Source organism: Pelobates fuscus, chromosome 1 (genome assembly GCF_036172605.1).
Source record: "Pelobates fuscus isolate aPelFus1 chromosome 1, aPelFus1.pri, whole genome shotgun sequence".
Classification (NCBI taxonomy): Eukaryota; Metazoa; Chordata; class Amphibia; order Anura; family Pelobatidae; genus Pelobates; species Pelobates fuscus.
Genome location: NC_086317.1, coordinates 463,360,025 through 463,376,884, shown reverse-complemented (window position 1 = coordinate 463,376,884; position 16,860 = coordinate 463,360,025). Strand labels below are relative to the sequence as shown.

Sequence of the window (16,860 nt, the reverse complement as noted above, 5' to 3'; positions counted from 1 at the left end):
CGATCTCGTTGATTTAGCAGAAGGGGATGATGGATCCATATTGACTGTAGGGCTAAGAACATTAAAAAAAAAGGTAATGTATTCCCAGCCCAAACATTTTGATAATGATAAAAGATAAGTAAATTATCTTACCTGCAGAGCTTTAAGAACAGTCTAATAGAGCACTGTATCTTTAAAGGGAAAAGAAATGAACGTTTTTTAAGCAGAATACCGCCATTTCAAATTTCCCGCTCTGTACCTTTAAAGGAACGCACATGCGCACATTGGCCACGAGATCGCGAAACCGCCATTTTGGAAAAGGGCAAAAATCACTCTGATTCCGGTCGTGCGCATTGCGCATGCGTCTTACCGTTATGCTGATCGTCTGATCGAGGTCTGCAGCAGTCACTGGATACCAGAGGATTCCAACAGCCTGTGGAACTAACCACCAAGGCTCCCAGGGGTTCCCAACTCCTTAGAGATTGGGCTACATGTGCCTGGGCTTCCTGAGGAGGGAGGCTGACCTCCACAGGGACAAGACCATATCAGACATGGTCAGGTGAGCAAAAAATAAAAATTAATTCAGACAAACTGAAAAAAATATTTATAACTGTCCTAGGGCTAGGAGGACAGGAAAAGACTGAGGTGTGGATGCTGCTGGGGTACCTATTATACTAGGGGAAGGCTTAATTGTTTAATTGATTGTGTTTCCTGTCCTGAGGGTTAGAGGAAGGAGCTAAACCCATATGTTAAATGCTGCCATGATTAGCCAGGAAATAATGTTTCATTGCATGTAATAGACTTTCAAAACACAGGAAGAGAACATTCATGATAGTTGTCCTTTAAGACATGCTACAGGACTAAAGGTTTTAAAAGTTTCCTGCACTTGTAATAGTGACCATTAAATCCAAAGTCATTGTGCAAATGTGTCACAAAAAAGGTGTCACTAATATAGCAGTGGAGCAGTAACCATGGAAACTAAAAGAAAGATATCCTCCATATTTTATGACGAGGACACCACTCTTGGAACTCTGACAGATATTTCAGTTAATGACCCTAAATATCCTTTTATATTTTTAAAACAAACATAATCAATAGACATTTAGAAACTTTACAGAGATGCGTGTCACAGCCCTTTGCCAAAGGCAGTAGTCATATTTATGATATATTGTCACTGCAATTTTTTTATAGAGTGCTTTTCTATAGATTTAATTTTTTTCCTTATTTTTGCTACAATGGTTTTTATTTTAATTTTATTTTTTTTAAGTTGCTACCAAGTATTTTGTTTGCAGACTTTTTCCTAGAGGGGTTGCATTTCATATAGTTTAAGAGGGACAATTTAATTTCAAGACGTGTACATGGAGGTATGACGAAGGGAGTTTTACTTTATGACTTGAAATAATATTGCGGATACAGTTATATAACAAAGAAAATCTTGTAAATATGTATACTAATGTCTCTAAACTACAAAAAAATTTGAGAAATTAGATTTTTTTTTGAGGGGTGGCAGCTCTATAATATTGAATTACACTTGCATTTATCAGGTATTTTTTTTCTCCTAGTTTTTATATCAACAGAGATTAACCTTTCTTCATTTGTTCATTGTATTCATTTGATTCAAGTTTTTTTTTCCTTTTTCCCATACTTGGATTGAAGTGTGCGTCATCTCCAGATCCCTCCAGATGTTTTGTCAAGGAGAATGAAATAAAAAAAACCAAACAAATAGGCTTAGGAACAATCAAGGCGAGGAAAAAAATAAAATAAAAAATAAGCAAGGAGGAATTTAATGAGAACGTTATGCAGCTTTTATCCATGTTTTTCACATTTGGACTCAAATTATGGGACCTTATAAAAAAAAAAAAAAAAACCCAAATATCTTTAATAGAATAACCCATTCATTAAAAAAACATCTTTAACCCCTTAAGGACCAAACTTCTGGAATAAAAGGGAATCATGACATGTCACGATTTAAGGGGTTAAAAGACTAAGTCCTTAGCCCTCTGACTATCATGTCCAAGGTCCAAGATTCCGGGAGCCCCAGTGTATGATACAGTTAAATTCACGTCTGAGTTTAAGTCAGATTATCTATTAATCAGAATGATAATGTTAAAAGTGATTGGCGTTTCGTGCAATTAATATTACTCATTATATGGATGATGTACAGGTTTTCGTTAAGTCAAGGTACTGCTTAGTATATTATAATAGATATACAGTGGGACCTCGGTTTACAAACGCCTCGGTTAACATAATTTTCGGTTTACAAATGAAAATCCATTGAAAATAATGCCTCGGTTTACAATTTTTTTTCGCAATACAAAGCAAGTTTCCCCAGGATGCATTGCACCTGGGAGGTTTATAGCACCGCCCCCTGCATGCTGGAGCCTGTGGGTAGCACGTTGTAACGAAAATATACCCCAACACGCAGGATTCAACTCAACAGAAGACAACACAGAGGGGAGATACGTCTACGGGACCTTAGAATGGCTGGACTCGATGTATATGAGAGGAATACAGAGTCAGGAGCGATCTGAGGTCAAGGGCACAAAGAGACAGCGTAAACCAGGACTAGCCGGGGTCTGGTACACAGTAAACAACAAGCCGGCAAACAGAACAGATAAGGATAAAGAGATAACGTAGTCAGAAACAAAGCCAAGGTCAAGTACGAAGGAACACAACACGCGCTAAAGGGAACTGTAACAGAAACCACGATAGGGCAAGGAACTAAGGAAAAGGTGAGTATATATGCCTTAACATCTATTTTGATTGGCCCCTGTCACATCCACGCCCCCAAAAGGTAAGTGTATGGGGAGTGTGGCATGACAGGGACTAATGAGAGGCCTTTGCCAATTTAGGCTCCCACTGTCCCTTTAAGAGCGCGCCCGAGACCCGCAACGTGCTCTTAGAGTCTGGCGGACACGTGACCGCTTCTCGCGGTCACTGCCCGCCTTCCTGTTGCAGCCGTCGGATGAGCCGCGCGCGGCTCGTGCAGCAGCAGGACCGCGCGCGGCTTGAACAGAGGGCCCCGGCGGGCCCCTGGAAAGGGTAAGTACCGCTACACACGTGGCGTTGAGTGTGGAGGTGTTGGAGCGGCTTTTGCATCGAGTTTTGGAGCCATTCTGGAAATTGTGTGCAGTTGTTTTGGGACTTTTTGGTGCATTTCTCAAGCGGTGGAAAGGTAGGGAGCTGAGCTTTGTCGTTTGCATGCCTTTTATTGTGTGTTGTGTGTTCTGCATTGCTAATTTTGACTTTTTTCTGACCTCCAGAACGGGTTAATTGGTTTTTAATGCATTCCTATGGAAAAAAACGCGTTTCGGTTTACACATTTTTTGAATAAGGAACGTCCCGGAGAACGCTTCAAATTCGTAAACCGAGGTCCCACTGTATCAATATCCACTGTATAAACACCACAATAGGATCCCAGCACTTGTACTGTACAATAATAAGAGTCACTAAAGGCAAAAGATTAGCTGTTAAATACAACGTGGAAGGAATAATAAAGAGGCGACAATTATTTAGAGTAAACAGGAAAAGAGACTAGCATATTCACTGCTTGCTCTAGTCTAGAGTGCTTAGTAAGGAGAGGGTTCCGTGAGACCTGGGAAAATAAACTAAATAGTGAAAGTAGTAGTTCATTCACTTAGAAGGCTCACAGTCTACTTAATTAACAAAAAAGCATCACTTCGTTGTTAAACACTTCCTATAGTGTTTGCAAATAATAGGTAAATATTCCTAATCACATTCTAGTTCTGCAAGATTTTATTCCACGTGCAATTATAACCTTTTTTTGTGGTAAATGCTAATATTTTTGACATTAAACATAAGCCAATACTGGATTATTGTTCGTCATTACATTTTATGAAATTACGTTCTGCAGAGCTAAAGCACGAATAATACATTTTGATTTTTAAAACAAAATGTACATAGTTTAACCCCTTAAGGACACATGACATGTGTGACACGTCATGATTCCATTTGATTCCAGAAGTTTGGTCCTTAAGGGGTTAAAGTACAAATTTGAAGTCACTCTTGTTATCACCGCCATCCAAACGCTAAATCCCCTCTGTGCAAGAAACGTTGTTAAAGTGCCTACAGTGTTGCTTTAAAAGGGGCTCTGGCTGCAGCCTGTACAACAAAGGTTTAGATTCCTAATCCAGTGGAGCACATATACAATTTTGTGTACATTGGTAGTGTTACTAAAACCTATTCCTGCTTTATCCCAGAGGCAAATGCAACCATTGCTCCATCAAGGCTGCAAAATCCAGCCCCAACTCTACACTTTTACTCAAGCATCCCTCACCCTTAACTCTGGATCAATAACTACCTATCTCACATTAAACCTCCTGTGTCTATTGACACATGAACCTCACCTAGGCTCTCTCATCACCTTAACACTATGTTTAGGTCTTTCCTCATATTATAAAAAAATAAATATTTTCCAGTCTCCTTAAAGGGACACTATAGTCACCAGAACAACTACAGCTTAATGTGGTTGTTCTGGTGAGTATAATAGCTCTCTTCAGGCATTTTCATGGAAACACTGCCTTTTCAGATATTTATATATATACACATTTTTTAAATAGTCTGACTAGATTCACTTTATGAGATTAATAAAATAAATACATGGTGATTTAAAATGGGATTGTGATCCATTAAATCTGCCAACAGAAATTTGGACCCAGAGCCCTGCTGGCACCATGCACACTGCCATCATTCTGGGAGAGCAATGACACAATATATGTACCCTCAACCTCCATAATTTCCAATATTGGGATGGCACTAAACCCGGATAAGAATAATACAATGCATTGGGCCACTGGTAATTACCCAGGAAATGTACCTACAGATTACTCTGGTGTCTAAGTATATCCTTGGGATGTTACCTTTGCCTAATATCTAGAGGATGTTACTCTTACCCACTTTAATAGCACTAATATTATCTATCTCTGAAGGATGAAGGGCTAAGCAAACACTGCAGGGATTTGAACCTGCAACCCCCATGGGTTGAACAGATTCTACTGATGATGCATTAGCCCACTGAGCTATCTCAACGCTAGGAATACTACCTTAAAGGGATGAAGTAAGCATAGAGTATATGAGTGTGAGTAGGGCACATAACATGATGAGCTAAGGCTCCTTGTGGTTCTTTTAGACCAGTAACCTCTAATCTGGCTACTGCAGATGTTTGTAAAAGTGAAATCTTATGATGCTCCATAACCACAAAGTTCACAGGAAAAGGATACCTAAAACACCTGGCATTAATTTTCACCATTTTAAGCATACGCCAAGAACTGCATGTACTGTGGTTTTCAAGGATTAGATATTCGATGCAGAAGATGCTGAAGTAAGCATATTTATTGATAAAGAGGAACAAAGAAAGTGCACATTCTATAAAGTTTATGAAACGATTGTCTCCAGTGCCAAACACGTGATTGCTGATAAGCATTTTTAGACTCTGTAAGCCTTGCTCGTTGCTGATCTCCATGCAAGTTTATTTCCTGTACTTATATTTGTTTTGCTTCTTTTCCTCTGCATCAACATATATTTAGCATGCCCGATAGGACTTGGTACCACTTTAAAAAGCACAAAATTCAGTCATCGAGAGTCATTTAGGGTTTCTTATATTTCAACTTTTTGGACTTTTTTTTTGAAATACTTCTTTTTGCTTTTTACAAAACAAAACCAAAAAAAGTTCTATGTAAAGTTTAGTGCCCGTTTAACACCGGGATCTGTTAGTATTGCACTATCCTATAAAAAGCAAACAGAGGTCATGTGTAATAGAGCAATACAGTTAAATTTGCAAATAATAGATAAGAGAGTGAATTGAGTAAAGGATGATTTTTTTAAAGTCATATCAATTATCTGCATTCTATCTTATCAGTTAAGCAAAGTCCATTACAGGCTTACCTAAAAACAAATAAATCTCACTGTGCTAAACTTAGCTACCTACACATTCAAATCGCAGCAGGATTGTAGTTAGATTACCGAGCTCAAAGAATTGCTGTTATAACATGCAAGAGCTACACATACGTGTGATTGGAGAATACCAATTGTAGGGCTTATTGTATGTAACCAAGAGCAAGGTCATTTGGCAACTAATATATCTTGCAAACTACATTTCCACCAAATCCCAAACTGACCATCCCCTAATGACACTTAACTAAAGTGGATAACTCATTTACTAGTAGACTAATACTCTGAAGTAGTGAAGTGTCTGATGGCTTGTTGTCAGCTCCAACGCATATCCACAATTAAAGGGACATGCAAATGTTCCAGGATAGTGTATTCCTGACACTATTGTTCTAAAACGGAGGTGGTCGGCTCCCCTTACCTCAGGTTAGCAAGGTGATTTACTCACCTTTTACCATCATGATGCGGAGCTCCTAACCCCTGGCTCACGATCCCCCTCCTTGCCTGACAGTAGCAGATTCGATAATTTCAGCTAATCCAATGCTTTCCCGTAGGAGTGTCAGGATCGGGACAGGGATCCAACACGCAGAGTACAAACAGTAGCCAGATACGTATACCGGACCTTAGAATGGCCGGACTAACGTAAGTAGTACCGTATAGAATGGTCAAAGACAAGCCGAGGTCAAGGGTAACAGAAGACAGGTAAGCGAGAGACAAGCCGAATCAAGGGTAACAGAGATAAACAGAGTAAGGTAAACAAGCCGGGTCAAAACCAAAAGGGATAATAGAATACACAAGCACTGAGTGACTAGAGCAAGCTAGAACCACGACAGGGCAATGAGCTAATGAAGGAAGCTCTGTTAAATACCCTGTTCAGAGCAGTAACCACACCTCCGAGACGTCCTGATTGGTCCTGCAGCAATTGACTGACAGGTCGATCCGGGGGAGTGTCCTGATGATGACTTCCTGCCTAGATGGTGTAAAAGGCAGTCACTCCCTCGCGGCCAGCCTTGTATGACCGGATAGACCGCGGGGAAGGGAGTCATCAGACCGTCTGGAAGGTGGAACAGCTAAGTCTCTACCTCTTTTGGAGGTAGAGACCACAGGTACCCTGACAGTACCCCCCCTCTCAGATACGCCCACCGGGCGGAATGAACCGGGACGAGATGGGAAGCGAGAGTGATACGCCCTGCGGAGACGGGGAGCATGAACATCCTCCTGAGGTACCCAACTCCTCTCCTCAGGACCATATCCCTTCCAATCAACCAGATATTGTACTCTCCCCCGGGAGATTCGAGAATCAATAATAGAGTTGACCTCATACTCCTCCTGACCCTCCACCTGAACGGAGCGAGGAGGGGCTATTGTGGAGGAAAATCTGTTACATATGAGTGGTTTCAGCAATGAAACGTGAAACGAGTTCGGAATGCGTAAGGTATTAGGAAGAGCTAAACGATACGCAACCGGATTGATACGGGTCAGCACCCTGTAGGGTCCAATATAACGAGGAGCGAACTTCATGGAGGGCACTTTTAAACGGATGTTCCTCGTGCTCAGCCATACCCTATCACCTGGAACAAAGACCGGAGCCGCCCTTCTACGTTTATCAGCGTGTTTCTTGACCAACATAGAGTTGTGCACAAGGATTTGTCGAGTTTGATCCCACAACTTCCTCAAATTGGCAACATGAACATCAACCGACGGCACCCCCTGGGAAGGAGAATCCGAAGGAAGAATAGACGGATGAAAACCATAATTCATGAAGAAGGGGCTTGAATGAGTAGAATCGCAAACGAGATTGTTGTGTGCAAACTCCGCCCAAGGAATCAAACCGACCCAATCATCCTGGTGTTCAGAAACAAAGCATCGTAAATATTGTTCAATTTTCTGGTTGGTACGTTCAGCAGCTCCGTTAGACTGAGGATGATAGGCAGAAGAAAAGTTTAATTTAATACCAAGTTGAGAGCAGAAGGACCTCCAAAAGCGGGAAACAAATTGGGAGCCTCTGTCCGATACAATCTGAGAGGGTATCCCATGTAGGCGAAAAATCTCCTTGGCGAATATCTCTGCCAATTCGGGAGAAGACGGAAGTTTAGGCAGGGGAATGAAGTGTGCCATCTTAGTAAACCTGTCAACCACGGTGAGGATAACAGTCTGTCTTTTAGAGATAGGTAGATCGACAATAAAGTCCATGGCCAAACAGGACCATGGTTTCTCTGGAACCTCCAAGGGTTGCAGGAGTCCACATGGAAGCGTATGGGGTTGTTTGGTTTTAGTACAAACTTCACATGCAGCGATGAACTCCTCAACATCCCTCCGTAAAGTAGACCACCAGAAGTCCTTAGAGATCAAGGCGTAAGTTTTGCGAATACCAGGATGTCCCGCCATCTTGCTATTATGTAAACACTGTAAAAGTTCCAGTTGAAAAGCAGGAGGAACGAAATGACGACCCGCAGGGGTCTGTTTAGGTGCGAGATGTTGCAACTTAATGATCTCGGCCAGTAATGGAGAATGAATCCTGAGATTCGTATTAGCAATGATATTGCACTTCGGAACTATAGAAGAAAGAACTGGTTCAGGTACAGTAGAAGGTTCATATTGGCGAGATAATGCATCGGCTTTAGAGTTTTTAGAACCAGGTCTGTAAGTCAGTACATAATTGAAGTGAGTCAGGAATAAGGACCAACGAGCTTGTCTAGAGGATAAGCGCTTAGCCTCCCCAATATATGACAAGTTTTTGTGGTCTGTCAAAATCGTAATAGGGTGTAGGGTCCCCTCCAACAAATGTCTCCACTCCTTTAAGGCTTTAATGACTGCTAACAGTTCCCTGTCTCCGATGTCATATCTGCTCTCAGCCCCAGAAAGTTTCCTGGAAAAAAAACCACACGGGTGTAATGGTTTATCTACCGCTAATCTTTGTGACAGAACCGCACCTACTCCTGTCTCAGAGGCATCGACCTCGAGTAGAAACGGCAAAGTCGTATCAGGATGGACTAATATTGGAGCAGAAGCAAAAAGTTCTTTGAGCCTCTTGAAAGCAGCGAGAGCTTCAGGAGACCACGTCTTAGTTTCTGCCCCCTGTTTGGTCATATTGGTAATGGGCGCAATAATAGACGAGTAACCCTTAATGAAGCGCCTATAATAATTGGAGAAACCAATAAACCTCTGAATAGCCTTGAGTCCCTTAGGTAATGGCCAATCTAAAATAGACTGGAGTTTGTCAGGGTCCATCTTAAAACTTTCCCCAGAAATCACGTAACCAAGAAAATCTATCTGAGACTGATCAAAGCTGCATTTTTCCAATTTACAGTATAGACCATGTTGCAGAAGTTTCTGTAATACCGCTCTGACCTGTCTATGGTGAGTTTCAATCTCCCTAGAGTGTATCAGTATGTCGTCTAGGTAGACAATGACACAATCATGTTGAAACTCCCTAAGTACCTCATTAATCAGATCCTGAAATACTGCAGGAGCATTGCAAAGTCCAAACGGCATAACTGTGTATTCATAGTGACCGTACCGAGTATTGAACGCCGTCATCCACTCGTGTCCCTGCTGGACTCTCACCAAATTATATGCCCCTCTGAGATCTAACTTGGTGAAGATTTTGGAGCCCTTAAGACGATCAAATAACTCGGTAATAAGTGGAATAGGATAGGCATTTCTGACAGTTATTTTATTCAAGCCTCTGTAATCGATACAAGGTCTCAGCGTGCCATCCTTTTTCTTAACGAAAAAGAACCCAGCCCCGGCCGGGGAAGAAGACCTCCTAATGAATCCCTTTTCTAAATTCTCCCGAATATACTCCTCTAGAACCAAGTTTTCCTGAACAGACAAAGGATATACATGGCCCCTCGGAGGCATAGTCCCAGGTAGAAGCTTAATTTTACAATCAAATGGCCTGTGTGGCGGCAAAGAATCTGCATTCTTCTTGTCAAATACTGCCTTTAAGTCTAGGTAAAGGTCTGGTATCTGTCTTTCTGTGGACTGAATAGGAGTCTCAGGTATGTTAACATTAGCTAATGGAGAAACCTTGCATAAACACCTATCCTGGCAACCCTGGCCCCACGAGAGTATCTCCCCTAACTCCCAATCGATAATAGGGTTATGTTTCTTCAACCATGGGTACCCCAGAACTATGGGAACGGAAGGGGATGAAATGAGCAAAAGAGATAAATTCTCCACGTGTAGGATACCAACATTTAAACTAATGAGTATGGTTTCACGAAAGATAACAGGGTCTAGTAGTGGTCTACCATCTATGGCCTCAACGGCCAAGGGTGTCTCCCTTAGCTGGGATGGGAAATTGTTCTTAATAGCAAAGGCTTGGTCGATAAAATTCTCAGCAGCACCGGAATCTATCAATGCCATAGCCCTTACTACTTCCTTCTCCCAAGTTAAGGAAACTGGTAGCAGAAGCCTGTGATCTTTATAATTAGGAGTAGAGGACAAAATAGAAACACCCAAGGCTTGTCCTCTAGAGAGACTTAGGTGCGAGCGTTTCCCGGACGGTTAGGACAGTTCGAGAATAAATGACCCTTGGCTCCACAATACATACACAAACCCTCTCTTCTCCTGTACTGTCTTTCCTCCTCAGAGAGGCGGGTATAACCTATCTGCATAGGTTCAGGAAGCAAAGATACCGTGGAGTCAGGACTTGGAAAAGCGGGGGCTAACCTAAAAGAAGGTCTCCGGTTCCTCTCTCGAGTGTTCTGTCTCTCTCTTAAACGTTCATCTATACAAGAGATGAACGAAATTAAATCTTCTAAATTCTCAGGGAGTTCTCTGGTAGCAACCTCATCAAGGATTACTTCAGATAGGCCATTCAAAAATACATCCATATACGCCTGCTCATTCCACTTGACTTCTGACGCCAGAGACCTGAACTCTAGTGCATAATCCACCAGTGTTCGGTTCTCCTGTCTCAGGTGCAACAGTAATCTGGCTGCATTAACCTTTCTACCTGGAGGATCAAATGTTCTTCTAAAAGCAGCTACAAATGCGTTATAGTTATACACTAATGGGTTATCGTTCTCCCATAGTGGGTTGGCCCATCTCAGAGCTTTCTCAATAAGTAGGGTGATAATAAATCCTACCTTTGCCCTATCTGTAGGATAAGAGCGGGGTTGCAATTCAAAGTGGATACTAATTTGGTTTAAAAAACCACGACACTTCTCAGGAGCCCCACCATAGCGTACTGGGGGGGTAATGCGAGAAGAAGCACCCACTGTGGCTACCTCTAGACCTAAACTGACAGGAGAAACAGGGGTATTACGTATCTCCTCTGGTGGGTTATTGGCATGAGATAATAGAGCCTGTAGCGCAAGCGCCATCTGATCCATTCTGTGATCCATGGCTTCAAACCTAGGATCAGGAGAAGCCAGCTGACTGTTTGTACTTGCAGGATCCATTGGCCCTGTCGTAATGTCAGGATCGGGACAGGGATCCAACACGCACAGTACAAACAGTAGCCAGATACGTATACCGGACCTTAGAATGGCCGGACTAACGTAAGTAGTACCGTATAGAATGGTCAAAGACAAGCCGAGGTCAAGGGTAACAGAAGACAGGTAAGCGAGAGACAAGCCGAATCAAGGGTAACAGAGATAAGCAGAGTAAGGTAAACAAGCCGGGTCAAAACCAAAAGGGATAATAGAATACACAAGCACTGAGTGACTAGAGCAAGCTAGAACCACGACAGGGCAATGAGCTAATGAAGGAAGCTCTGTTAAATACCCTGTTCAGAGCAGTAACCACACCTCCGAGACGTCCTGATTGGTCCTGCAGCAATTGACTAACAGGTCGATCCGGGGGAGTGTCCTGATGATGACTTCCTGCCTAGATGGTGTAAAAGGCAGTCACTCCCTCGCGGCCGGCCTTGTATGACCGGATAGACCGCGGGGAAGGGAGTCATCAGACCGTCTGGAAGGTGGAACAGCTAAGTCTCTACCTCTTTTGGAGGTAGAGACCACAGGTACCCTGACAAGGAGGTGATGCTGATTGGCGTTTTGTAAATGGCTAGTGTGCATGTGCACCAAAACGCCAATCAGCATCACCTCATAGAGATGCATTGATTTAATACATCTCTATGGTGAATGTTTAGCGGCTCTATGCAGTCGCTGAACGGCAGTGCTGCACAACAGGAAGCACCTCTAGTGGCCGTCTGAGGAGTGGCCACTAGGTGTTCCTAGGCTGTAATGTAAAAGACAGTGTTTGCAGCAAAATGCCTGCAGGGACAGACTATACTCACCAGAACAACTACATTAAGCTGTAGTTGTTCTGGTGGCTATAGTGTCATTTTAAAGCCCAGACAAATATAATGTATTCCAATACATTCCTCAAACAAAAATAGTGTTTATTAAAATAAAAATAATAATAATAATAATAATAAAACATGCTAACAATTTAGGCTGGAATAAAAACTGTTGTACTGTAGACTAAAAAAACTAATAAAAAAAAACAAAAAACATTTACAGCAGACAAGGACAAAACAAATCACTTTTATAGGAATGCAATCTCAAGGACAGAATGCAAGGCTTGGTTTTAGATTAGGGAAAGGGTAACAGACAACTGGCGATAAAAGCATGGAATTTACTCTCCAGGAAACAGCTTATTTTCACTCTCCCTAATACAACTAACTAAATTGTCTACCAACTAAATTGACCAATTAAAGAGACAGTCAAAACGATATAACCTGTGTTATAAGAGTTAAATGCACTAAATAGGGCTATAAAAGTAAATTACAAGCCTCTCTCAGTTTATATACGCTCTGTCTATAAACACATATTTTAACTAAAAACCACCATCATTAAATTGTCTACAATCTTGAGATTCACCTTGAACTGTCCTTAGGATCACAGGTAGTCCATGACCAACTGACTGAGTACCACTGTTACAAAGTATACATACTTTGTAACAGTGGTACTCAGTATATATACACACACACTTCTTTTCCTTCAGTTATTTTAGAGATGGTTAGACATTAATACAGGCTTACTGTTATTGGGGGACTTTTTGCTCCCCCAAAGTACTACTCTTACTTCACTAACTGGCACTGCAATGGTTAATAAACCATTGTATTTAAATAACATAAGTATATTTTCAATACAAAAAAAAGCAGCATATTAACCTGAAAATACATTTGTTATTTGAAGAGGAGTTCCAATGACCAACTGGATCAGAGGACATCCACCTTCTAATAGGTAAAATTCTATCGAGGTTACATAAAAAATGATTCACACTGATGTAAATATGGGGATGCTTCTGTGGAATTATAGGGACCACATACAGGCAGTGCAGAATTATTAGGCAAATTAGTATTTTGACCACATCATCCTCTTTATGCATGTTGTCTTACTCCAAGCGGTATAGGCTCGAAAGCCTACTACCAATTAAGCATATTAGGTGATGTGCATCTCTGTAATGAGAAGGGGTGTGGTCTAATGACATCAACACCCTATATCAGGTGTGCATAATTATTAGGCAACTTCCTTTCCTTTGGCAAAATGGGTCAAAAGAAGGACTTGACAGGCTCAGAAAAGTCAAAAATAGTGAGATATTTTGCAGAGGGATGCAGCACTCTTAAAATTGCAAAGCTTCTGAAGCGTGATCATCGAACAATCAAGCGTTTCATTCAAAATAGTCAACAGGGTCGCAAGAAGCGTGTGGAGAAACCAAGGCGCAAAATAACTGCCCATGAACTGAGAAAAGTCAATCGTGCAGCTGCCAAGATGCCACTTGCCACCAGTTTGGCCATATTTCAGAGCTGCAACATCACTGGAGTGCCCAAAAGCACAAGGTGTGCAATACTCAGAGACATGGCCAAGGTAAGAAAGGCTGAAAGACGACCACCACTGAACAAGACACACAAGCTGAAACGTCAAGACTGGGCCAAGAAATATCTCAAGACTGATTTTTCTAAGGTTTTATGGACTGATGAAATGAGAGTGAGTCTTGATGGGCCAGATGGATGGATTGGTAAAGGGCAGAGAGCTCCAGTCCGACTCAGACGCCAGCAAGGTGGAGGTGGAGTACTGGTTTGGGCTGGTATCATCAAAGATGAGCTAGTGGGGCCTTTTCGGGTTGAGGATGGAGTCAAGCTCAACTCCCAGTCCTACTGCCAGTTTCTGGAAGACACCTTCTTCAAGCAGTGGTACAGGAAGAAGTCTGCATCCTTCAAGAAAAACATGATTTTCATGCAGGACAATGCTCCATCACACGCGTCCAAGTACTCCACAGCGTGGCTGGCAAGAAAGGGTATAAAAGAAGAAAATCTAATGACATGGCCTCCTTGTTCACCTGATCTGAACCCCATTGAGAACCTGTGGTCCATCATCAAATGTGAGATTTACAAGGAGGGAAAACAGTACACCTCTCTGAACAGTGTCTGGGAGGCTGTGGTTGCTGCTGCACGCAATGTTGATGGTGAACAGATCAAAACATTGACAGAATCCATGGATGGCAGGCTTTTGAGTGTCCTTGCAAAGAAAGGTGGCTATATTGGTCACTGATTTGTTTTTGTTTTGTTTTTGAATGTCAGAAATGTATATTTGTGAATGTTGAGATGTTATATTGGTTTCACTGGTAAAAATAAATAATTGAAATGCGTATATATTTGTTTTTTGTTAAGTTGCCTAATAATTATGCACAGTAATAGTCACCTGCACACACAGATATCCCCCTAAAATAGCTAAAACTAAAAACAAACTAAAAACTACTTCCAAAAATATTCAGCTTTGATATTAATGAGTTTTTGGGTTAATTGAGAACATGGTTGTTGTTCAATAATAAAATGAATCCTCAAAAATACAACTTGCCTAATAATTCTGCACTCCCTGTATGCTGACAGAGGATCATGGGAATTGTAGTCCAATGATGGCGACGGAGAGAACACATGGCTGCCTTCCCCTACTCTAACATACAATGCAGGTATATGTTAATATTTAGATTATGAATTTGGATTTGCATCCAGCTGTGAATACTTACTTTGTTGAGATGTGGGTTCCTGGTGATGTCATAGCCCCTCTTTTTTATAAATTGGGTTTTTTCTGGAAGTGTGTTTCCTGTATTCAAATGGCAAACTCTTGTCAACTCCAATGCCGCTCGATGTGGATTTCGGAGAAGGGGAACCAGTGATCCAAATCTCCCAGCACAGCATCGGACAGACATCAGGGGCTTCCCAAGTAGGTTATTCATTTTCTATCTAAATATATATATATAAAAAAAAAAATTATAAAAAAAAGGTACAAATCTGATGTGATTTATAATATCATATTGCTTAACATTTTTTGTACTACACTACAAAGTAACAACCATTTGCCCACAATCAGACTGATCAATCTATCAACCTATCCCTATATCTTAAGTTTGTGTGTCCCTTTAAAGGGATCCTTCAAGTGCCATTAACAGCCTAAGCTCTAAATCAGGGTTGTGGAACGTCCGGCCCACAAAATCATTTGGACCAGTCCGTGGAGAGCCGGCCCTGCTGTCTGCCTTTTTCGGGCAGGTGGGGAGATCAAAGATCTCCCTCACCAGTCTCCAGGCAGTTTGTTAAGCGGACAGGATGAGGACCCAGGAGGCTGCCATCCTCCCGCGAACAGGCAAGTCGGAGCGTTGCCTCGCGTTACCATGGCAAAGCTCAGACAATGCAGTGCTTTCGGGAAGCACATACTGCACCACACACACTTTGGACCCCTCACACAAACACAGCATGCCTCACACTCACATAGCATCCCTCACACAAACACACAGAACCACTCACACTAACACACTGCACCCCTCTCTCTCTCACACACACACACACACACACACACACACACACTACACCCTTTTCTCTCACACACACACTTCAAGTTGCAACATCGACAGCAGCTAAGATCACACCAAAGAGAAGCAGTTTCACGCCACATACTCTGCACCCCTCACACACACTACACCCCTCTCTCTCTCTCTCTCTCTCACACACACACACACACACTTAAAGTTGCAATATCAACACCAGCTAAGATCACACCAAAGAGAAGCCATTTCAGCCATTACCTTAGGAGTGAGTTAATTACATGTTTGACACACTGCACCCCTCAAACACACGCACACTCTGCACCCTTCACACACACACACACACACACTGCAAGTAGCAAGATCATAAAAATCAGCTAACATTACACCAAAGAGAAGCAGTTCCAGCTTTCACATTAGGAGTGAGTTAATTAAATGTTTGACCAAATACAGCAGGCTCATTTTTAAGTTGATAATTTTGTATGGCCCGCGAATGACATTTTAAATATTCAAATGACCCTTGGCAGATAAAAGATTTCCCACCCCTGTTCTAAATGTATTTCCCCTGTACATATAATAAATAAATGAAACACTGCAGCTATAAGCCCACACAACGTATAAAGCTGCACCTGGTCGGGTGGTTGTGGCAGGGACTCGCACAACATTCACCTACCAAAAATGTGCACTTACGTATGTAGAATCACTTTGGATGGCAAAGGAGCAAGATAAATGTCTTCTGCAATCTTTAAGAAAAGCAGTTTTATAGCAGCTGGGAAATCTTTTGAAATGGCACTTGGAGGGACCTTTAAGAGCACATTACAATATCATTTGTTTATACGGTAAACACAGCACTGTGCCAACCTAAACAACCTAAACTGAGAGGAGAGGGGAAAAAAAACATATCAGGTACATAGCTCTCATGTGACAATACAATTCATGATATAGCTAGAGTCATTCTACAAAGTAACAAGAGAAAAAATACTAAAAAAAAAAGAAAAAGAAAGCACAGTAGTTAAAGTACAAATTTATTTAACAAGCAAGCAAAAAACAAAACCCTCAAACAGTAAATGTTGACCTTGACCCCGTACAAGCTTGTTAAACTTTGATTACTGATAAAGTTAGTATTGACTTTGGTCATTCTGGCAGGATAATGTAATGCTGAATTACAATCAGATACGTTATAACTCTGCAAACCAA

General features: G+C 41.7%; 1 protein-coding gene across 4 annotated transcripts in view; it reads right to left on the bottom strand.

The window, feature by feature from the left end:
- Window positions 1-16,860, bottom strand: part of ME3 (malic enzyme 3) — a 135,292-nt gene that overhangs the window by 99,454 nt on the left and 18,978 nt on the right. For all 4 annotated transcript variants that reach the window (XM_063431108.1, XM_063431089.1, XM_063431115.1 and 1 more), the window contains one exon: window positions 14,872-15,088. In XM_063431108.1, the coding sequence (XP_063287178.1) occupies window positions 14,872-15,081 (210 nt within the window). In that variant the 5' untranslated portion in view covers window positions 15,082-15,088. The remainder of the gene's footprint in view (window positions 1-14,871; window positions 15,089-16,860) is intronic.